Source organism: Palaemon carinicauda, chromosome 2 (assembly GCF_036898095.1).
Source record: "Palaemon carinicauda isolate YSFRI2023 chromosome 2, ASM3689809v2, whole genome shotgun sequence".
NCBI lineage: Eukaryota > Metazoa > Arthropoda > Malacostraca > Decapoda > Palaemonidae > Palaemon > Palaemon carinicauda.
Genome location: NC_090726.1, coordinates 131050266 through 131074555, shown reverse-complemented (window position 1 = coordinate 131074555; position 24290 = coordinate 131050266). Strand labels below are relative to the sequence as shown.

At 40.9% G+C, this 24290-nt stretch overlaps 1 protein-coding gene across 11 annotated transcripts in view; it reads right to left on the bottom strand.

Annotated features, from left to right (window-relative positions):
* LOC137627039 (sodium-independent sulfate anion transporter-like) overlaps positions 1–24290 on the bottom strand; it is a 477203-nt gene that overhangs the window by 74165 nt on the left and 378748 nt on the right. For all 11 annotated transcript variants that reach the window (XM_068358087.1, XM_068358069.1, XM_068358033.1 and 8 more), the window contains 4 exons: positions 21039–21259; positions 20213–20381; positions 19567–19760; positions 8251–8429 (listed from right to left, as the gene is read on the bottom strand). In XM_068358087.1, coding sequence (XP_068214188.1) covers positions 8251–8429; positions 19567–19760; positions 20213–20381; positions 21039–21259 — 763 coding nt within the window. The remainder of the gene's footprint in view (positions 1–8250; positions 8430–19566; positions 19761–20212; positions 20382–21038; positions 21260–24290) is intronic.

The window sequence follows — 24290 nt, the reverse complement described above, 5'->3', positions numbered from 1 at the left end:
CTGACTCTTTTAGCTGTGGCTAAGCATACCAGGAAAAGAGTCTTTAAGGTGAGATCTTTCAGGGAGGCTGATTGTAGCGGTTCGAACCTGTCTGACATAAGGAATCTTAGTACCACGTCTAAATTCCAACCAGGTGTAACCAAACGACGCTCCTTCGTGGTCTCAAAAGACTTAAGGAGGTCCTGTAGATCTTTATTGTTGTAAAGATCTAAGCCTCTGTGACGGAAGACTGATGCCAACATGCTTCTGTAACCCTTGATAGTGGGAGCTGAAAGAGATCGTTCTTTCCTCAGATATAAGAGGAAGTCAGCTATTTGAGTTACAGAGGTACTGGTCGAGGATACGGATACTGACTTGCACCAGTTTCGGAAGATTTCCCACTTCGATTGGTAGACTCTAAGGGTGGATGTTCTCCTTGCTCTAGCAATCGCTCTGGCTGCCTCCTTCGAAAAGCCTCTAGCTCTCGAGAGTCTTTCGATAGTCTGAAGGCAGTCAGACGAAGAGCGTGGAGACCTTGGTGTACCTTCTTTACGTGTGGCTGACGTAGAAGGTCCACCCTTAGGGGAAGTGTTCTGGGAACGTCTACTAGCCATCGAAGTACCTCGGTGAACCATTCTCTCGCGGGCCAGAGGGAAGCAACTAGCGTCAACCTTGTCCCTTCGTGAGAGGCGAACTTCTGCAGTACCTTGTTGACAATCTTGAACGGAGGGAATGCATATAGATCTAGATGTGACCAATCTAGGAGAAAGGCATCTATATGAACTGCTGCTGGGTCCGGGATTGGTGAGCAAAATATTGGGAGCCTCTTGGTCATCGAGGTTGCGAAGAGATCTATGGTTGGCTGGCCCCAGGTGGCCCAAAGTCTCTTGCATACATCCTTGTGGAGGGTCCATTCTGTTGGAATTATTTGTCCCTTCCGACTGAGACAATCTGCCATGACATTCAAGTTGCCTTGGATGAACCTCGTTACTAGTGATATGTCTAGACCTTTTGACCAGGTGAGGAGGTCCCTTGCGATCTCGTACAACGTCAGAGAGTAGGTCCCTCCTTGCTTGGAGATGTACGCCAAAGCCGTGGTGTTGTCCGAGTTCACCTCCACCACTTTGCCTTGAAGGAGAGACCTGAAGCTTTTCCAGGCCAGACGTACTGCCAGTAGCTCCTTGCAGTTGAAATGCATTGTCCTTTGACTCGAGTTCCATATTCCCGAGCATTCCCGACCGTCTAATGTCGCACCCCAGCCTACGTCCGATGCGTCCGAGAAGAGAACGTGGTTGGGAGTCTGAACAGTCAGGGGAAGACCCTCTCTTAGGTTGATATTGTCCTTTCACCAAGTCAGACAAGACTTTATCTTTTCGGAAACTGGGATCGAGACCACTTCTAGCGTCTTGTCCTTTTTCCAGTGAAAAGCTAGATGGTATAGAAGAGGACGGAGGTGTAGTCTTCCTAGTGACACAAATTGATCCACGGATGACAGCGTCCCTACCAGACTCATCCACAGCCTGACTGAGCAGCGTTCCTTCTTCAGCATCTTCTGGATGGATAGCAGGGCTGGGGGCTGATCGTCTTGTTGTTCAGCAACGTCCTCATCAGAGGGTTCCTCATCCGAAACTGATGAGGAAACGGCAACGGAGTGGGCAACGTCTGGCTCGCTGAATCCGGTCGCACTGGTGGATGCGTGACAGAGCCGGACGCAATATCATGGAACTGCTGCACAGTCTGTGAACTGTCAACAACCATGGGTGCGCGAGGAAGCACAGCGTCAACCCGAAACTGTCTAGACCGTCTGGGTTGTGCAGTCAACACCCTACCGGGTTGCTGAGGTTGATGCACTGCGTCACAACAAGTCACCTCTGCTGGTTGTTGAACGTCCTGAACGTCAACAACCACCTCCGAGCGTCGCTTAACGTCAACGTGCGGCTGGCAACCCACACTGGGTCGCATCGGTGGAGGAACCACCTCAACTGGCAGACGCGAGTAGGTTACCTCAGCGTCAACAGGGCGCACAACCGACCGGTTGGAAGGTTGTTGGCCAGAAGGTTCTTCTCCGCATTAAGTCCTCTATCAAGGACGCAAGCTTGGACTGCATGTCTTGCAGCAAAGCCCATTTAGGGTCTACGGGAGCAGGTGTGGCAACAGACGGGGTTAGCGACTGAGGCGGAACCGTTTACCATCCCTCTGAGAAGTTGACCTGTAAACAACTTGGAGCGTCTCCTGGCTAGGCGCCAGGGAGAGTCTACCAGAATTGAGAAGTCTATCTGGGCAGAGGCATGAACTCCCAAGCCGAGAACTTCTCTCGTGTCATATCAGACTCTCGCTCTATAAACCAGTTTAAAAGAAGGGAAAGCAAAGGCTGTATCCCCCAAACTCCTCCTGGTGAAAAACCAGTCGCCTAGCCAACATAACGCTCTCTAGGAGAGCGAGAGAGCACTAGCTTAAAAACAACGGCTTCGAAGTAGCTAGGCCTAGTGTAAGCTCTGACGTTAAGGCGAACGAGGAGCAGCAGTTACAAGATCCGGACGAAGATCCTTAAAAAAATCATCATGATTTAATTAAAGTCCATAGGAGGCTAAGCAGCTTAAGGCTCCTCTCCATCTGACAGAGTCCTCAAGGGAATATCAGTAGGAGGGAGAACAGCAACTTCCTCATCTACAGGAACCTTGTCCGATAAAAGCTGAGTCTCTCACTGGTGCATTAGTAGCGGACCAGAACGCAACGTCATGTAACTGCTTGACAGTTTGTGAACTGTCAACAACTGAACTGTCAACCACAACAGGTGCGTGAGGACGTACAGCGTCCACTCGAGACTGCTTTGACTGCCTAGACTGAGCAGTCAAAACAACTCTAGAATGCGGAGGTTGACGCACAGCGTCAAAACAAGTCAACTCCGATTGTTAGTGAACGTCTAGAACGTCAACAGGAGCATCAGCCAGTGGCCTAACGTCCAAATGCGGCTGAAAAACCACACGAGACCGCATCGAGTGTGGTTCTAAACAACCTGACTGACGTGACTAAGCTACGCCAACGTCAAAAGTAAGCACAAAGGAACGTTAGGTTGGCTGAAAGCCAGGATATCGATGAGATAAACGGCTAGACTCAACGGACTAATCGGCAGAATAGTCTTCCATAAGGGAGGCAAGCATATACTGCATGTTTGCCATACAACCCCTTAAGGATCAACGGAAATGTTTGTGGTAATAGACGAGGGTAACGTCTGTGACCGCAACACTTTGCCTACAAAAAAAGACTTCCTGAGTCTGTGTTACGCTTTTGTTAGGCGGCGAGCAGTTATCCGATGACTGCATAGGGTCAGAGCTGTCCTAATGGCTGTAACCAGGACGCTGGACCTGTCCTGAAAGGACTGACTTTCGCTTAAGGGCTTCGAAACCTTGTGACAGGTTTCTTATGCGAAAAGCCTACGGATGGCGAGGAGAAACAACGTCTCTCTCGTCTTATGGTAGGGGAGATCTTGGTAAGAAACACCCGATACCATAGAGGGAAAACGTCTGTTCGTTGGTCAAGGCCTCTCGAACCCATAAGTCGTTTGACATTACTTCTCCCCTGGGCTTGGGAGCTTGCAAGAGGTCCCGGACTAGGTGAACGACAGGCACGAACAGACGAACCCTCGGACGCAACACTGTAACACTTTGCGCCTCGGACGCAACACTGTAACACTTTGCGCATATCACTTTATCACTTCGATTTTCTGTTTTGCACTTATTTCTACCTGAAACACGCAATTCTACCCTTCATTAAAAGGTAGTAATTGCGAAATTAGTCGTATAATGCAAGCTCATAATACCAGCAAAAAACAGAAAACATATTTTAAGATAAAAAGAAAAATCAGTGGCTGGGAAAGAGACTAAACACTAGTTCATATAACTACGTTTTCAATCTCTCACCGCACATAGCCTGGGGACGAGAATAAAAACCTAAAAACGTTTTATCCTTCCTCCCCGTACAGAGACTAGGGACGAGAGTAACACGAGAACAACGTTACCCGCTTGAACGGAACGTTTTCTCTCCTCTCTCTCCCTCCGTCTCTATCTCTCTCTCTCTTTCTCTCTTGATTTTGCACCTAAGAGAAGAGCCCAATTATATATCGTCAAAAAAACATGTTATTTGACTAAAGGAAAAAACTGAAAGGTTTTTCAAATAAAAAGTTCCTTTAAATTAGAATTTAAAACATTTAAGCTAAGAAAGAATGAACAAAACGTCAGAATCGATTTACTCTTACTGCAAAGTGAAACCGTGATACACTCTCTCTCTATCGTAACGATAGAGCGCATGTTGAACGTCCTGAACGTCAACAACTGCGTAGCATAAAAAAACTAAACGTTAGTTCATCTTTGAAAACAGTACGAAGACTATCAAAGAAATTCTTTCATAAAATATTACATTTAAAAAATTTTAAATCCTTTAAAAGCTAAAGACGATATAAAGGGCTCAATGTTGATTACTTCGGTTTCCAAGTTAGGACCGCCTACTCTCAGGAAAGGTCTATATAAACAAAGCATTAAAATTTATTTTATATGTTTATAAAAAATGGAAAGTTAATCGAAGAGGCCTAATAAAGGCGGAGAGATATATATAGAGGAAAATCTATAACGTGATAAGATAATTACTAAAAGCCTAAACACACTTCCGTCTAAGGGAAGGGTCGGCCATTTAAAAGTGAAAGAAAGTCCATACTCTCTTTGTCACCATAATTAAATCTATCCAAAACGAGTTCAAGTTTTGAGATGAAGATAAAACACCTGCATAGCGAAAGCTCAAAACTAGAATAGTGTACTTCACCAAATAGTTGTGAAAACAAATCTAGTTAGCAACAGCGAATTAGCAGGTCTTGCCGGTAGCCCGACAGAGAGAAAATTGAGTTCTTTGTTTACATTGAGTACTGAGTACCTGCACGACAGATGGCGCTGTTGAAGTACACCCCCTACCTGCATAGCGATCGCTGGCGGATTTTTAACGTAGAGTTTTCTGTCGAGCAACAGAGTTGCAGCTTATATAATCACCGGCTAAGTTAAATATTGAAAAATGTATTTGAACATAGTGCGTTTATATAACTACAGTAATATATTATTATCAAAATTCCATTTATTTCTATCAACATGTAATGTTCATATTGTTGACTACCACACTCTAATGGAGGTGGATTGCCGTTGAAGGAATGAGATTATTATTTTTATTTTAAAACTATCATTAACCTAAAATTCTAGACTACCTTGTAATTCAAATTATTGATAATATATAATTCCAAAATACATCTTGCAATATGGGACTCCAGCTTTTGTTTCCTAATTACCTATTCATATAACCCCAACACCATGTAACTAAAATATGAATTCTTTACACGAAGAAAAATATCTAGTCTCGTTTAGTCTTTAAGCCTTTAATACCTCAGAGACGATTTGACTGCTAGACTAATCAGTTACTTAATTTTGTTCTAGTATCAATTTAATTTCATCCATTGAGCCCATCATTACTGGTAATAGAGAAAAATCTTTTAATGCAGAGTTTGCAAGCTAGTTCTATAAAGTTTGGCTGTTTGTAGGTAATATTGTAGAAAGTATTCTTGAAATACTTTCCTTAACAGCTTCTCTAGTGTTATAGACGGCTTATTTTTAGCAGAAAAGGATAGACTAGATGATTATAGAGGTAATGTTGACTGTAATCATACTCCAGCCTTTATATTTGCAACAGCCAAACAAGTTTAATTTTTAAGAGCTTAAAAGCCAATGATTTTTTATTCAATGAAAGTTCAGGCCTAACCTTCCCTGTTTCAAACCCTAGCCTAACTCGTCAAATGGTAGCTAGTAGTTCTAGTACTGTACACCATTCAATAAGGTTTCTGATGATATACAGCACCTCCTAGGTTTGAGATCCTCTTATAAAGTGTCAAATTCTTTATTTAATTTTGACACTTCTGCTGTGTCACCCTTGCACTCCTGCATTCTAGCAGCTTTTTAGATACCTAGAATTTGCTAGGCAAAAGACCGAGAAGGTAACTTGGATCCTTATATCTCTCCTCTTGCTAAAGTAAGTGCTCTAAACAACTGCTTATCTCTCAAGTACCTAGAGTAAATGGTAGTCTGGATATTTAATCACTCCTCTCCATGAAATAAGCTGCCTTTACTAATCTTATTATTTTGATTCTCTCAGGCTAAATGTTTTCCTTTTTAATTATTCTGTTAAAGATTAGCTAAATCTTCTTGATTGCCTTATAATTGAGTGGTTGCGTGCAGTGTTTGCTTACAAGCTTGGCCACTAGCTCATCTCATGTTTTTATCTAAGAAGTATATGTAGGGCTAGGTACCTCACTTGCTTAAACAAGTCTCTTCTTCTCATACACTTCAGTTCCCATACAGAGTAAGTAGACAATTAAAAAACAGTTTAGTATGGTCTGTAAAATAAATTACTTTATTACGAACACATTAATTAGAATTATTTTTCAAGATGAAATATTAGGTTATTTAAGGTATGTACTTTATTTTGGGTTAGATATATAAACTTGTTATCCTAAATTCAGAGTAAGGCTGGTGATTAAGTTTCCATTTGCTATTAAAGTCTTCTATCCCACAAGATGGATCATTCCATTCTAGTCCTGGGTTGCCATCTGTTTCCTGAACTTGTCAGCATGAAAACCAGATTATTTTATCAAATACTTTAATAAATTCTTTGGAATCTTTTGATATATGATGGATTAGGAAATATATAGGATTAGTTAGTAGGTTTTAACATCAATTAGTAATCTGTTTACTAGTTACTTTAAGAGGCTAGTTACCTAAATCAAGTTATGTCCAGATAATTAGTTTTAGATATTTATTATCCCTTATAATATGAAGTTAGAACTGGTGGTAGGAGAGACCCGTCAGCACTAGACCACATACAGAACGAAGGGACTGCAAGGTCATAGTCCTAGTACTAGATAAGAGAAGTGCTGGTAACTTTAGACAAATTTGAAAAGCTTTGCAGACGTTGAAGATTTAAATAAAATTTTGGATTATCAGACATTTTTGAAGACCAGTCGAGTCTAAAAGGGCTTCCAAGGTTGTATCAACCTCTGATTGTTGTACAATTAAGGAAAAGGTATGTGCCTCATTGTGTGACAGACTCTGGGTTCCAGGCGGTTCACTTCTTACCATTAACAGCTAGTGTCTCATTACTTTACTAGAGGCATGTGTCTATCTAAAAGAAATCAAATGGGAATTTTATTTTATAATTTTCGGGGTAAATGTCAATAAACCAAGCTTCTGGAGAGGAAGCAATATGAACATCAAGGGAGGTTTACAGAAATAATATAAATTAATACAAATTATTAGATCACACCACCACCAGCCCTACAGGACCAAAAGCCCAGCAATCTTCATAAGCAAACCAGGATTCTTTGAGATGATGTTTATCAAAAACAGACTCAGTATGTCATAGAGCTTCCACCCATACCCTTTCCAAAGGAAAATGTGTGATTACAAAAAATGTGTATGAAATGGGAAGAATTGCATGTGTTTGTGAAAAAATATTGCTTAGATAAAGCTGAAGCAAACCACTTTATCAAAATTTGTAAAGATAAACCAAGCAGTAATTTTAAGACATAGTCTGAGAGGCAGTAACGAATATCTTTAAACAAGTTTTAGTGGAAGGGCTCCAGTGACTCGAACAACAACAGCAACAAATTATAGAAGTGGACTTTTCTTCTAATGCATAACAGCTCCTCCTTATCACATTACTAGGGGTAAAGTGAATTAATTTTCTATTTACTTCATCTATTTATTGTTCCTTGTTATCTGTCATGCAGAAGTACTTTATAATGAGGGACTTTTGGGGTTGGGAATAGATGAATCCCATTTACATTAATTTTTATCAAGAAAATTAATTTGGTGTTTTAATAAATTTCTGGGCTGAATTAAGTTCAATCTTTGGGATTCGACAACACATATAGGTAAAGTAAATTCTGGGGAACTAAAAATGCTTCATGTATTTTATGTATTCCCTAGTAAAAGCTTGGAAAAAAACTACTATAACATTATCACAAATGAACAGACTTGCTAAAATAATTAAGACACATGTTTTGTACCTTATACAGAGGGGTGAGTTGTTGTGGGTATCATATCACCAAAAGATAATTGAAACTTTTATCTATAAAGGATTTTTCCTAAATAAATGACACCATCCTGTTTTACAAGATAAGTAAGCATATAAAAATATATGCAACTGAAACATCTACAAAGAGGGTGATATTCTTATACTTACTTAAAGTAAGGAGTCAAAACTGCCAATGCCAAAATAACAAGAACCCCTGTAACAATTCCTCCCGCTGGAGTCTTCACACCACTTGTAGCATTCACAGCTGTACGAGAAAATGAGCCTGTGACAGGCATAGACTGGACAAATGAACCTGCAAGGTTACAAAAACCAAGTGCTAACATTTCCTGTAAAAAAAAAAAAAAAATAGGTTTGATTAGTCAAGCATTCTTCTGTTGAAATAATGGGAGGGGGAAGTCAACTTGTACACAATAACATTAAACTTCTGCACAGTAATTGATAAAATAAATGTATCATCATCACCAATATATTTATGTATGGTTTTGAAATCTTTTCACACTGTTTTGTGCTTTGTCTGAATTTACATCTGGTCTATTCCTTAATTTTGTGTTTTTCATGATTTCATGGCCTTGGCACCAATACTATTTTCATTAGAGTTAACATGTAATACTGATCCATTATATGCATAGCAAAATGACAATCCCAAATTGTATACAAGTAGTGATAGTCCATTGCCACTCTCCATTAAAGTATATTTATACTGCACACATACAAGGATGAGAAATCCTAGATGTAACTTGCTGTATGTGTAATACTTTCACAAATTTCATATGCAGTGTGCTATACTTCCGTATATTTGTTAAAGAATACATAAATATATAAATTACAATAATTTTGAAAATATTAGAAATATAAGTTTTTGGCTATTAAAATCAAACAAAATTGTTATGAAGCATATTTTTATTTGTTTTCATTTAAAGAAATATACCTGGTTTTTAATGCAATAATTTTTGGGGTAATAGACTACAATTAAGGAAAGTTTGAGCGAGTACAGTATGTTAGGAAATTTATATTAAAGATTGAAATTTGAAGGGCATAACAGCTCTGTAAATTTATGAAAACATTTAAAACTTGGCAAAAATGGAATTTCAATAATAAAATTTATTTCAATACTTACAGTACCTTGTAATCATTGTGCTAACAACATCAAAGTGACTGCTTCCTGATCATTAAATATAAAAGCTAAGATTTCTTTATCTCTCAACACTCTTCTTGACAGTGACCAGCACTATCTATCATGAGAAACACTAATCACTGGTAAAGGGAGTAACCATACTTCATATAACATGATATGCTGTAGGCCATGACATACCTTAAAAACCATTGACATCACTAAAAGGGAGGAGGAAGGAGGAAAAAAGATGGTTATAAGGTAGGAAAATATTAAAATACAGGTATCTAATTATACTGTATCTAATTATACTGTATCTAATAAAACTTCCATTTATTTCAATGATTCTTACTTTGTAGTCATCATGTTGGTTACCATTCTTTTGGAAGTTGGTATTATTGTTACTATTACTAGCTATGCTACAACCTTAGTTGAGAAAGCAGGATGCTATAAGTCTCAGGGCTCCAACAGGGGAAAATACCCCTGTGAAGAAAGGAAATAAGGAAATATATAAACTGCAAGAGAAGAAATGAATAATTAATATAAAATATTTCAAAATCAATAACAATGTTAAAATAGATGTCATAATTAAAAACTATTAAAAGACTTATGTCAGCCAGTTCAACATAAAGACATTTGCTGCAAGTTTGAACTTCTGAGGTTCCACAGAATACTGTGTTGTATTGAACCTTTTGATGGAGAAGAAAGATGGATTATTTGAATTAACTGCATAACTAGTATTATATGCAGGTTGGTAGTGTCTGGGAAGATCTTATTGCAAAAAATGGTCAGAATTACGAAAAACCTCGTACAACATACATGAAGAACTAACTGAATGACAATGCCAGAGATTAATATCTAGATTAGGAATGAGAAATTTAATAGACTGCAAGTTATTGTCCAACAAAATAAGATGAGACTCAGCAGCTGAAGACCAGACAGAAGAACAATACTCGAAACAAAGCAATACAAATTATTTAAAACACTTCTTCAGGATAGATTGATCACCAAAAATCTCAAAGACTTTCTCAATAAGGCAATTTTTTGTACAACTGACAAAGAAACTGACCAAATGTTTCTCAAAAGTAAATTTGTTATCAAGAATCACACCTGAAATTTTAAAAGCCATATAGAGTTAAACAAACATTACCAATGCTGAGATATAGATGTTGAGGAGCCTCTATCCTCGACCAATTTACAATCATAATTTGAGTTTTATTAGGGTTTAACTTCATGCCCCATACACTAATTTTAGCTAGATCTCTAAGATTCAGGAACCCCAGATCTATATTCATCAGATGGAATTGATGCAAAGAGCATAGCATAAAGTGCTTATGCAACAAGCTTTTTTTTCTAGGCCAAACCATATACTGTATCGTGTATATAGTACGAAAAGTAATGGGCCATGAGCACTACCCTGAGGAACACCAGATTCACATTCCTATACTTACTATGGTGCCCATCATCAACAACTCCTCTTTGCAATTTATTACTCAAAAATTCAATAATGATGTTAAGAAGACCCTCCTACTCCCAACTGTTTGAGTTTAAAAACAAGGGCATCATGATTAACACTGTCAAAAGTAGCATTAAAATCAAGGCCAATCATACAAAATTCCTGACCACAATCAAGGAATTTCTGTACAAAATTGGAGATTGTAAGAAGGGTATCACATTCTCCAAGGCTTTTACGAAAGCCAAATTGCAAACTAGGAAACAGATGATAACCTTCAGCATATCTATTTAGATGTCTTGCCAAAAGACTTTCAAAAGCTTTAGGTAATATATGGGAATTATGGAAATTGGGCAGTAATCAGCTGGGTTTGAATTACCACACACACATTTACTTGATTGTTAGACAGATCAGATATCAATTAATTTTATATGGAGAGAGACCAAATATTTTCCTATATCTCACCTTATATACATTATTAACATTTCATGTTGTAATGATCATGTAATATTTAGTTACTTTCTTTGCTTTATGTTTCATAAAGATAAAATCTTTTCTTTGGTATTGCATCAAACTCACAACCAAACCACCATGAAGTTTTCAAAAATATGAGAAAAAACTTTTCACATCAATAATATATTTCTTAAATAACACATTTATCACCATAGCCATGGAGTTAAATAATCTTAATAACTAAAAAAGATTTATCTAAATAAGTTGATGTGGTACTCAACTAGGCTGTGTGTACACCATCAGTCACTATGTATAAAGCCTGATCACTAGCGCTGGATCTGGAGACAGACTTAATGAGTTGATAATAAATGAGACAGACTTAATGAGTTGATAATAAATCTGAATTCCTAACCCCTTATTCTATCTTTTATTTCAATTGTTATCAAATAAAGTGGTAACTTAAAAATTTTGAGCCTCTTCATAAATAATTGTGATGAACAGCTTTTGGAAGAATGGAAACAATAGTCATTCTCAGATCTAAATAAAAGTATCTGGATGGATAAGAATAACTAGGTTATAGTGTACAGTATATCAAACTATGATTATGCCAAGGCAATGTTACACTATTTAATATAATTTGCACAAAATATGTTATTTTTATTAATAAAATAAATTTTTGAATATACTTACCCGGTGATCATATAAGCTGCAACTCTGTTGCTCGACAGAAAAACCTACGGTCAAAATACGCCAGCGATCGCTATGCAGGTGGGGGTGTACATCAACAGCGCCATCTGTCGAGCAGGTACTTAGTACTCCAAGTAAACAAAGAACCAATTTTCTCCTCGGTCCACTGGGTCTCTATTGGGGAGGAAGGGAGGGTCCTTTAATATATGATCACCGGGTAAGTATATTCAAAAATTTATTTTATTAATAAAAATAACATTTTTCAATATTAAACTTAGCCGGTGATCATATAAGCTGATTCACACCCAGGGGGGTGGGTAGAGACCAGCATTACATGTTTACATTATTATGAGCTAAGTATTTTGTATTTCATTTTAGCAGTTATTCAAAATAACAAACATAAAATAAATAAGTACCTGGTAAGGAAGTCGACTTGAACAATTACTCTGCCTTTTTAAGTACGTCTTCCTTACGGAGCCTCGCGATCCTCTTAGGATGCTGAGCGACCCCTAGGATCTGAAGTATCAAGGGTTGCAACCCATACAACAGGACCTCATCAAAACCTCTAATCTAGGCGCTTCTCAAGAAATGACTTTGACCACCCGCCAAATCAAGTAGGATGCGAAAGGCTTCTTAGCCTTCCGGACAACCCAAAAACAATAATAAAACATTTCAAGAGAAAGATTAAAAAGGTTATGGAATTAGGGAATTGTAGTGGTTGAGCCCTCACCCACTACTGCACTCGTTGCTACGAATGGTCCCAGAGTGTAGCAGTTCTCGTAAAGAGACTGGACATTCTTAAGATAAAAAGACGCGAACACTGATTTGCTTTTCCAATAGGTTGCGTCGATTATACTTTGCAGAGATCTATTTTGTTTAAAGGCCACGGAAGTTGCGACAGCTCTAACTTCGTGTGTCCTTACCTTCAGCAAAGCTTGGTCTTCCTCATTCAGATGGGAATGAGCTTCTCGTATTAACAGTCTGATAAAATAGGATAAAGCATTCTTTGACATAGGCAAAGATGGATTCTTAACTGAACACCATAAAGCTTCAGACGGGCCTCGTAAAGGTTTTTAAATAGAACTTAAGAGCTCTTACAGGACATAAGACTCTTTCTAGTTCATTTCCAACCATACGATAAGTTTGGAATATCGAACGATATTGGTCAAGGCCGAGAAGGCAGCTCGTGTTTGGCTAGAAAACCAAGTTGTAGAACATGTAGCCGTTTCGGATGAGAATCCGATGTTCTTGCTGAAGGCATGAATCTCACTGACTCTTTTAGCTGTGGCTAAGCATATCAGGAAAAGAGTCTTTAAGGTGAGATCTTTCAGGGAGGCTGATTGTAGCGGTTCGAACCTGTCTGACATAAGGAATCTTAGTACCACGTCTAAATTCCAACCAGGTGTAACCAAACGACGCTCCTTCGTGGTCTCAAAAGACTTAAGGAGGTCCTGTAGATCTTTATTGTTGGAAAGATCTAAGCCTCTGTGACGGAAGACTGATGCCAACATGCTTCTGTAACCCTTGATAGTGGGAGCTGAAAGAGATCGTTCTTTCCTCAGATATAAGAGAAAGTCAGCTATTTGAGTTACAGAGGTACTGGTCGAGGATACGGATACTGACTTGCACCAGTTTCGGAAGATTTCCCACTTCGATTGGTAGACTCTAAGGGTGGATGTTCTCCTTGCTCTAGCAATCGCTCTGGCTGCCTCCTTCGAAAAGCCTCTAGCTCTCGAGAGTCTTTCGATAGTCTGAAGGCAGTCAGACGAAGAGCGTGGAGGCCTTGGTGTACCTTCTTTACGTGTGGCTGACGTAGAAGGTCCACCCTTAGAGGAAGAGTTCTGGGAACGTCCACTAGCCATCGAAGTACCTCGGTGAACCATTCTCTCGCGGGCCAGAGGGGAGCAACTAACGTCAACCTTGTCCCTTCGTGAGAGGCGAACTTCTGCAGTACCTTGTTGACAATCTTGAACGGGGGGAATGCATATAGGTCTAGATGCGACCAATCTACTAGGAGAAAGGCATCTATATGAACTGCTGCTGGGTCCGGGATTGGTGAGCAATAAATTGGGAGCCTCTTGGTCATCGAGGTTGCGAAGAGATCTATGGTAGGCTGGCCCCATGTGGCCCACAGTCTCTTGCACACATCCTTGTGTAGGGTCCATTCTGTTGGAATGATTTGTCCCTTCCGACTGAGGCAATCTGCCATGACATTCAAGTTGCCTTGGATGAACCTCGTTACTAGTGAAATGTTTAGATCTTTTGACCAGGTGAGGAGGTCCCTTGCGATCTCGTACAACGTCATAGAGTGGGTCCCTCCTTGCTTGGAGATGTACGCCAAAGCCGTGGTGTTGTCCGAGTTCACCTCCACCACTTTCCCTTGAAGGAGAGACTTGAAGCTTTTCAAGGCTAGATGAACTGCCAGTAGCTCCTTGCAGTTGATATGCATTGTCCTTTGACTCGAGTTCCAAGTTCCCGAGCATTCCCGACCGTCTAATGTCGCGCCCCAGCCCGTGTCCGATGCGTCCGAGAAGAGAACGTGGTTGGGAGTCTGAACAGCCAGGGGCAGACCCTCTCTGAGGCTGATACTGTCCTTCCACCAAGTCAGGGAAGACTTCATCTTCTCGGAAATGGGGATCGAGACCGCTTCTAGCGTCTTGTCCTTTTTCCAGTGAACAGCTAGGTGATATTGAAGAGGACGGAGGTGTAGTCTTCCTAACGATACGAACTGTTCCAGGGATGATAGCGTCCCTATCAGACTCATCCACTGCCTGACTGAACATCGTTCCTTCTTCAGCATGTTCTGGATGCATAACTGGGCTTGACTTGTTCTGGGGGCCGACGGAAAAGCCCGAAAAGCTAGACTGTGAATCTCCATCCCTAAATACACAATAGTTTGGGATGGGACCACTTGAGACTTTTCCATATTGACCAGGAGACCCAATTCCTTGGTCAGATCTAGAGTCCACTTTAGATCCTTCAGACAGCGACGACTGGAAGAAGCTCTTAGAAGCCAGTCGTCCAAATAGAGGGAGGCTCTGATGTCCGCTAAATGAAGGAATTTGGCTACATTCCTCATCAGCCTCGTAAACACAAGAGGAGCTGTGCTTAGGCCAAAGCACAGGGCTTGAAACTGGTAGGCAACCTTTTCGTAAACGAATCTCAGAAAAGGTTGGGAGTCTGGGTGGATGGGGACGTGAAAGTATGCGTCCCTTAGGTCTAAAGAGACCATCCAGTCTTCCCTTCTGACCGCTGCTAGAACGGACTTTGTGGTCTCCATGGAGAACGTCTGCTTTGTGACAAAGACATTCAGCGCACTGACGTCTAGCACCGGCCTCCACCCTCCTGTCTTCTTTGGCACTAAGAAGAGACGGTTGTAGAAGCCCGGGGTTTGATGATCCAGGACTTTGACTACCGCTCCCTTTTCTAGTAAGAGAGACACCTCCTGTTTCAATGCTCGTCTCTTGTCTTCCTCTCTGTACCTGGGAGAGAGATCGATGGGAGACGTTGCTAGAGGGGGTTTTCGTACAAACGGGATCTTGTAACCCTCTCTGAGCAACTTCACAGATTGTGCATCTGCGCCTCTCTTCTCCCAGGTCTGCCAGAAGTTCTTGAGTCTGGCTCCCACTGCTGTCTGAAGAAGCTGGCAGTCAGACTCTGCCTTTAAAGGACTTGGTTCCTTTCTTCTTCCCACGTCTCCCTTCGGCACGAGCACCTCCTCTGCTGGAGGCTCTGCCACGAAAGGGCGGAATAAATCTGGACGCTGGAGTGTCCATCCTTGGTCTTGACAAGGTAGGCAAAGGGGTGGCTTTGCGGGCAGAGGACGCAACCAGGTCATGGGTGTCCTTCTGTATCAAAGAAGCAGCAATCTCCTTAATCAAGTCCTCTGGAAAAAGGCACTTAGAGAGAGGAGCAAACAGAAGTTCTGATCTTTGACACGGTGTCACTCCAGCTGACAGGAAAGAGCAAAGGTTCTCACGCTTCTTGAGGACTCCGGATACGAACGATGCCGCAAGCTCACTAGATCCGTCACGTATGGCCTTGTCCATGCAGGACATGATGAGCAAGGAAGATTCCTTCTCAGTCGGGGAGATCTTCCTGCTCAAAGCTCCCAGACACCAGTCCAAAAAGTTGAAGACCTCGAAGGCTCTAAAAACTCCTTTCAACAGATGGTCTAGGTCCGAAGGTGACCAGCATATCTTAGAGCGTCTCATGGCTAGCCTGCGGGGAGAGTCTACAAGACTTGAGAAGTCGCCCTGGGCAGAGGCAGGAACTCCCAAGCCGAGAACTTCTCCCGTGGCATACCAGACGCTCGATCTGGAAGAGAGTTTAGCAGGGGGAAACGTAAAGGCTGTCTTCCCTAGACTCTTTTTGGACTGCATCCAATCTCCTAAAACTCGTAAAGCTCTCTTGGACGAGCGAGCGAGGACGAGTCTAGTAAAGGCAGGCGAGGATGACTGCGTACCTAAAGCAAACTCTGACGGAGGAGAGCGTGGAGCCACAGACACAAACTGGTCCGGAAACATCTCTTTGAACAGAGCAAGAACTTTTCTAAAGTCCAAAGAGGGTTGCGTGGACTTGGGCTCGTCAAGGTCCGAATGTGGTTCATCAACGTGTGCCGCATCGTCATCATCAGAGAGTCCATCATCCGAGAATTGAGGAGGAAGCGGCAATGGAGTAGGTATCGGCTGGTCAACTGAGTCCGGTCGCACGGGTGCACGCGTGACTGAACCGGACGCAACGTCATGGAACTGTTGCCCAGTCTGTGAGCTGGCAACAACCATAGCAGCGCGGGGACGCACAGCGTCTACTCCAGACTGTCTAGTCTGATGTGGGCGAGCAGAGGCAACCACACTGGGTTGCGGGGGTTGACGCACCGCGTCAAAACAAAACAACTCTGACGTTTGTTGTACCTCGCGAACGTCAACGGAAGGTTCCGTGCGTCGCTGAACGTCAACATGCGGCTGGCAGGGTACACTGGAACGCATGGGTGGCGGGACTCTCTCAGCTGGAGTGCGCAAGAAGGTCGCCTCAGCGTCCACAGGACGCACAACCGTGGTTGGTTGTAGGCAAGAGGTTGGTGCAGCAGCAACCTTCTCCGCACGAAAGTCCTGCATCAGAGACGTTAATTGGTACTGCATGGTCTGCAGCAAAGACCACTTAGGGTCTGCAGGAGCAGGTGCGGCGACAGACGGTGTAACTGCCTAAGGCGGTACCGCTTTGCCTCTCTTAGGAGGTGAGCAGTCATCGGAAGACTGCAGCGAGTCCGAACTGACCCAGTGGCTACAACTGGGCCGTTGGACTTGCGCGGAAGGGACCGACTTGCGCTCAAGAGGTCGTGAGACCTTGGTCCATGGTTTCTTACGAGAAACCTCTTCCGCAGACGAGGAATAAATGGGCTCTCTCGTCTTTGTGTGGGTGGGGCGATCTTGGGTAGATACGCCCGAAACCACGGAGGGAACGTCTGTTCGCTGATTAAAGCCTCTCGAACCCATTGGTCGTACGACATTGCTTCTCCCCTGGACTTGGGAGCTTGCAAGAGGTCCCGGACTAGGAGGACGACAGGCACGAACAGACGAACCCTCAAGCGCAACACTATCCACAACACTATCACTCACTTTATCACTTCCCACTGCACTCTTACACTTCAGCTCCTTGACGTCCGCCATGAGCTGGTTACGGTCACTAGCCAAGGACTCAACTCTCTCACCCAGAGCTTGGATGGCACGCATCATATCTGCCATCGAAGGTTCCTGAGTGCCAGAAGGGGGATTAGGAGCAACCACTACAGGGGAAGGAATAGGTTGTGGGGCATGAGGAGAGGAAAAATCAACAGAACGAGATGAACTTCTCCTGACTCTATCTCTCTCTAGCCTACGTGTATATTTCTGGAATTCGATAAAATCGAATTCCGAAAGCCCAACGCATTCCTCACATCGATCTTCCAATTGACAGGTTTTATCCCGACAATTGGAACAAACGGTGTGAGGATCGATAGAGGCCTTCGGAAGACGCCTTGAACAGTCCCTAGCATTACACTTCCTGAATTTAGGGACTTGAGAAAGGTCAGCCATTTTGAATTGGTCAAAGGGGAATTCAAAAACTATCCAAAGTCATCAACAAATAATCCGATATCAAAAAAAGAATGCAAGGATTTATTGAAGAGAAAGCCTGCACAGCGAAAGCTCAAAACTAGAAACGTGTACTTCACCAAATAGTTGTGAAAACAAATCCAGTTAGCAACAGCGAATTAGTAGGTCTTGCCGGTAGCACGACAGAGAGAAAATTGAGTTCTTTGTTTACAATGAGTACTGAGTACCTGCACGACAGATGGCGCTGTTGAAGTACACCCCCTACCTGCATAGCGATCGCTGGCGGATTTTTTACGTAGAGTTTTCTGTCGAGCAGCAGAGCTGCAGCTTATATAATCACCGGCTAAGTTAAATATTGAAAATTGACTTTTCTGGGAGATTTAACTTGCTATCTCAGTAGTATGGTAAAATGATACAATAATAATAATATATAATTGAGTACATAGTTATTCAGTGTTGAGGTTTAGATAAATAGGAATTAGGAGAAACAATCTGGAGTTTCGTGTCTTAAAACTAGACAACAAATAATTCTATAATGTTGATTAGTTTCATTGTCTAATAACTACAAATGATTTACCTCTTTCTTTCACAGGTAACCTACCTCCATCAGAGTGTGGAAATCAGTAACATGAACACTAGTGAAGGTTTATAGAAATAAACAGAATTTAATTTTTTTTTTCATTTCTATACTTAACTGATGTTCATATATATACCCATCCTCCTTCATAAATTGCAGTGTCAAGAGGATATGGGAATAGTTTTCACTTGAAGACTGAAGACAAAGGCAGTATGGCTTGGCCAAGATATTGGTTTATTGTCATTAACTGCAAAATTGTCTCAGTACTTTACTAAAGGCCTAAACATATTGGATGGAAAGAAATCAGTAATTTGTTAGTTTTAGGGGCCAACCTCATTATAACCAAGCTTACAGAGAAGCAATATGAATATCAGGTGAGTAAAGAAATATTTCACACAGCTTAATATCAAAATTACATTTATCATAAAGCATTTCAACAAAACTATCGTGGTTCATTTAAAGATTTCAGTGCTGTGATAATGTTTAGTTAAGAGAATATTTTCAAATGGCAGTGCAGTCAAACTATACATATAAACCTTAGCTAAACTTAGAAATACTTTACCTTTAATTTGTGTGCACAGGAGAGTGAGTGGAAAAATTAATGAAGCTAAACTGCATCAAATGGTCAAGTAAGATTTTATACATTAATGCCTTAGAAATAATTCGGTGCTATTATAGTTATAGTATGCTATCTACCGCCGATTTTGCTATCTACCACCCCTTTCTGACTATAGTATGATACCTACCATCAGTCCCTAAGGATACGGTCTACTTGCTAATCCGCCTCTAATAAGGAGGATCACTACCGACTTGACACCCTAACCTAACCTTATCTAACCTAACCTAACCTACAAACTGCTTATAATTATGCACCGATGTTGTCCTGCAAATAAATATTATTAAACTATCATTAAAGTCCAATGAGGATAACATACTGGTGGTAAGTAATCTGTTTGATAATCCTCATCAAACAGGAGGATTAACATTGACGGTAGATAACATACTTTGTGGTAGATACCATACTATAGTAGAAATTCGACGGTAGATAGCATACTATAATAGCACCAATAATTCTATTAAATGATCATACCTGCGTAGCATCAATCGTTTTACTTCCAGCAAAGGCACTTGCAATAGCAATGCTTTCTAAAATTGAAATCAATGGAATAATAGGAACACCAGCACCCAGGTCAGACAGCATATCACCAAAGGAGTAGGTTACATTATTTACTACGGTTGAGAATGGTGGAAGCTCAAAACTAGGAAGACCAGCTTTCACTTCACCTGGACAACAATAAGAAAAAATACAATATATTCACATCTAAAGCATATTATTTTACAAAGAAGTGTAAAAAATCTCTAACTTCATAAAAAAATAACTTTACTATATCCTAAGTTTATGGTATTATATTTAAAATCACATTCCAACAATTTTACCATATTTACCTAAAGGAAATAACAGCTATATTAGAAAAATTCAGCTATGTACATTGCATTCCTAATACATGCTTACACTAACGTATGATGAAAAAGATGCTCTACATTATATCTTTTCCAAGTATAAAAAAAAGTTTTAATACATGTATCCCTAACTGATCTTAATAATATGTAGAATACAATCAAGAAAATTAATAAAAATTATTTTCAAGTTATACATTACAGTACATACTTTAAGCATTTGGCCCATATTGAAATTTTATATCAACATCAAAAAATTCAGTACATCCAAATGTTACCTGTAATGAGGAAAGGCTGGTCACCGTCAAGAAGGAATGCTAAAATAGCCGCAAAAACAACAACTATTGCATTTCGCCCTACTGAAATCAAGAAACCAACCTTCTTCAAAGCACGAGTAGAAGTTGCATCTCCAGAGTTTGGCTTCAAAAATCTAAATTCTTTCATTTTCTGAAAAAGCATACAACTTAAAATTAGCAATGTTAGATAAAACATCAGAAACCAGAAGTTAAAATATTATCTCTTTGGGTGCTGCTATAAGAGAGCTATATACAACAGCAATGAAATAGCAATAAATTCAAATCAATAAATCCAAATGGAAGACTCCTTCAGTTACACCTCATCAATACATTACTTTACCGTTAACTTCAATATTTCGGGCAGAATATAACTAGGAGACATAAAATTACTCTTTACCACCTGTAATGATTAACAAAAGGAATCTCAACATTGCAAGACCACTCATTCAATAATCTCTACACTTGAAAATATATTAAATAATCTTGGCAAGAGGGTTTCAATACACGTGAAAAATTGCAGCTTTCATTAGATCATGTTAGATCATTCTCTAGATGTGAGCAACTGTATTTCAATGGTCATAATTACTATTGTGTGCAATGGAAATTTCACAGCAACATATTCTACTTATTTGACATTATATAATGTGTTGTACTGTACTGTACTTCGTTTAGGTGAATCTATTTTTGTGCTGAAACTAGCTTAGTTTAACCATTTCTCAGAATGAGGGTCATGGTAGAAATTAAACTACTATAATCCCAAACAGCTAAAGACTAATAATAAGTAGGAGTTAATTACAAAAGCTCTCACCCTCAATAGAAGAAGAATAACAGTACACGACATGCCGAGGACGAAGTCTGGCCATCGAAAATCATATATGTTTTCTATTAATTTCCGAAAGGTGTCAATAAGTCCCTCAGAACTGAATTTCAATCCTAAGAGCCCTTTCAGCTGTGTTGAAGCAATGGTGATAGCTGCAGCTGAAGTGAATCCTGATATAACAGGTTTCGATATGAATGTGATGAGAAATCCTGGAGGCAGAAAATATTTTTTACCATATGACGACTAAATTAATATCTATCATATTATAACAAAGGATAAAACATTATAGCTTGGAGAAGCAGACTGCATAGGAAGAAAAACGTGTCTATCAGTAGTAAATACAGTGAACCCTCGTTTATCGCGGTAGATAGGTTCCAGACGCGGGCGCGATAGGTGAAAATCCGCGAAGTAGTGACAGCATATTTACCTATTTATTTAACATGTATATTCGGACTTTTAAAACCTTCCCTTGTACGTAGTACTGTTAACAAACCACCCTTTACACCCTGTAATGTACAGAACACTTAATGCATGTACTACAGCACCCTAAACTAAAACAGGCACAAATATTAAAGGCGATTTTATATCATGTGTTTCCTAAACACCTAAAAAGCACGATAAAAAATGGCAACCAATGTTTTGTTTACGTTCATCTCTGATCATAATGAAGAAACAAACTCATTTAGTGTACACATATATGTACGTATGGTTAGTTTTTGCATCGATTATATTGATTATACAGTACTGTATGTTGATTTTTTTATTACCAATGTTTTAGTTTACGTATTTTTCTTAGGACTTCCAAATGAAATCTTTTTCTTTATGACGCCGCCTGAAACGACGGCGTGTACGCTCAGTAAACAACCACGCTCAGAACAAACAAGGCATTTAACACGCATGATGATAGTGATAAATAATGATACAGTACATACAGTATTTACAGTACAAAGCATTTACAAAATATGTTACCTTACAAATATAAATTATACAGTACTTGTACGTAGCAAAGCAGGAAAACAATTTGAGAGAGAGAGAGAGAGAGAGAGAGAGAGAGAGAGAGAGAGAGAGAGAGAGAGAGAGAGAGAGAGAGAGAGAGAGAGAGAGAGAGAGAGATTGTTTTACGTACGTAAATGTAAATTTTAAACAAAAAAAATATGATAGGTTACAACATGTAGACTTTTAAAACCTTCCCTTTAACTTAATGCATACAGTACGTACATTACTAAACTATAAAACAGGTTAAAGTAAAAAATAAAGATTGTTACTGTACTCACCACGAAAGAAGTTCAAGAAAAACTTGAATGACGATGGCGATGAATTTGCTGCACAGTAGAAATGATGATGATGAAGCTGATGATGTGTTCTACTGTGCAGTCAATGATAGTATTTTACGTCTCTTCAGACGGAGGTGTCTTTTCCTGGGACACCTCTTCAACTTCTTCAATTTCTTCCGAAGGCGTACTAGCAGGAGGAACTGGCTCTTTTTTGCGAGGCTGAAAAAACATTGTGATCGGAAGTTGTTGCCGCTGCTTCTTTTTTCGATCCAAGAGCATCCTGTAGGGAGTCGTGATGTCATCGACCTTGTTGCAGAATTGCATCGAGCGAACCATATCCTCGTCCCACTCTTGCAACATTTCTTTCGCCTCCTTCATATGGTTGCAGAACTTGGCGAGCCGTTCTAATGTTAAGCCCGTTTCTTCTACATTTTCTTGGGTCTCTTCCTGGGTACCCTCACTCTCTTCCTCACTTGCCGATTTCGTCAGGTCTTCGAGGTCTGCGTCAGTTAGGGGCTGGGAATGGCAGTCCAACAACTCGTCGACGTCTTCAGTCGTCATGTCGCCAAACCCGTCACCCCCAATTATGGCAGCCAACTGCACAGATTTCCGTATTGCAGAGTGTTGGATTTCCGACGGAGTAAATCCCTTGTCGTCGTAAACAATATCGGGCCACAGCTTCTTCCAGCTCGCATTTACGGTTGCAGGTTTCATCTCTTGAAGTGCCTTTTGAATATTCTGCAGGCACGTGGCTATGGTGTACTGCCGCCAGTACGCCTTCAAGTTGAAGTCTTCATCCTCGTCATCTTGGGCAGCATCCACACACGCAACGAGGTCCGCCAAGGTATTCTTCGTGTAGAGGGCCTTGAACGCCCTGATAACCCCCTGGTCCATTGGTTGAATTAATGACGTGGTGTTGGGTGGCAGGAACTCAACCTGAACGCCCTCACGCGACAGGTCAGTTGCGTGTCCACCAGCGTTATCCATAAGGAGAAGGATCTTGAATGGCAAGCCCTTCTCTAAGAGATATTCATGGACTTGCGGGATGAAACACTGGTGGAACCAGTTGGAGGTCAGCATCTTCGTAATCCATGCTTTTTGATTATGCATCCAGTACACGGGAAGGAGATTCTTATTTTTGTTTTTCAAAGCGCGAGGATTTTTCGACTTATAAATAAGCCCCGGCTTTAACAAAAATCCAGCAGCATTGCCACACATCACGAGGGTAACGCGATCCTTGAATGCCTTAAAGCCAGAGGCTTTGGCTTCCTCTTTGAACAGGAAAGTTCGCGACGGCATTCTCTTCCAAAACAAGCCGGTTTCATCCATATTAAACACTTGTTCCGGCTTGTATCCACCTTCAGCGATAATGTTCTTGAAAGTCTGGTTCACGTAAGTTTCAGCAGCGGCAGTGTCAGCGGAAGCAGACTCCCCATGCAGGGAAACGCTTTTCAGGGCGAAGCGTTTCTGAAACTTCGCGAACCATCCTTTGCTGGCGGAAAAACGTTGTTTCTGACGCTGGGAATCAGTGGAGGTCCCTGGTTGAGGATCATCTACATCATCATCTTCTTCAGCATGGTCGCCATCGTCGTCATGAGGTTCCTTTGCCGCAAAATTCTCATACAAGCTCAAAGCCTTTGTTCGGATGGTGTTCGTATCCAACGCTATGTTCTTCTTCCGACAGTCGGCAATCCACACAGCTAAAGCACCTTCCATGCGTACGATCGTTTTATTACGCGTTGTAACGACTCGCTTCGCTGATCTGCTAAAGGTGATTGCAGCAGTCTTTCTAATGTTCGCCTCGTCCTTCCTGATGTAGCGAACGGTGGATTCGTTGATGCCAAAATGGCGGCCGGCGGCCGCGTAACTTCTACCATCTTTTAACATGTCGAGAAGCGTAACCTTCTCAGCTATCGTCATCATTCTTCGGTGGCGTTTAGGCTCACTACCAGCCTTACTAGAAGCA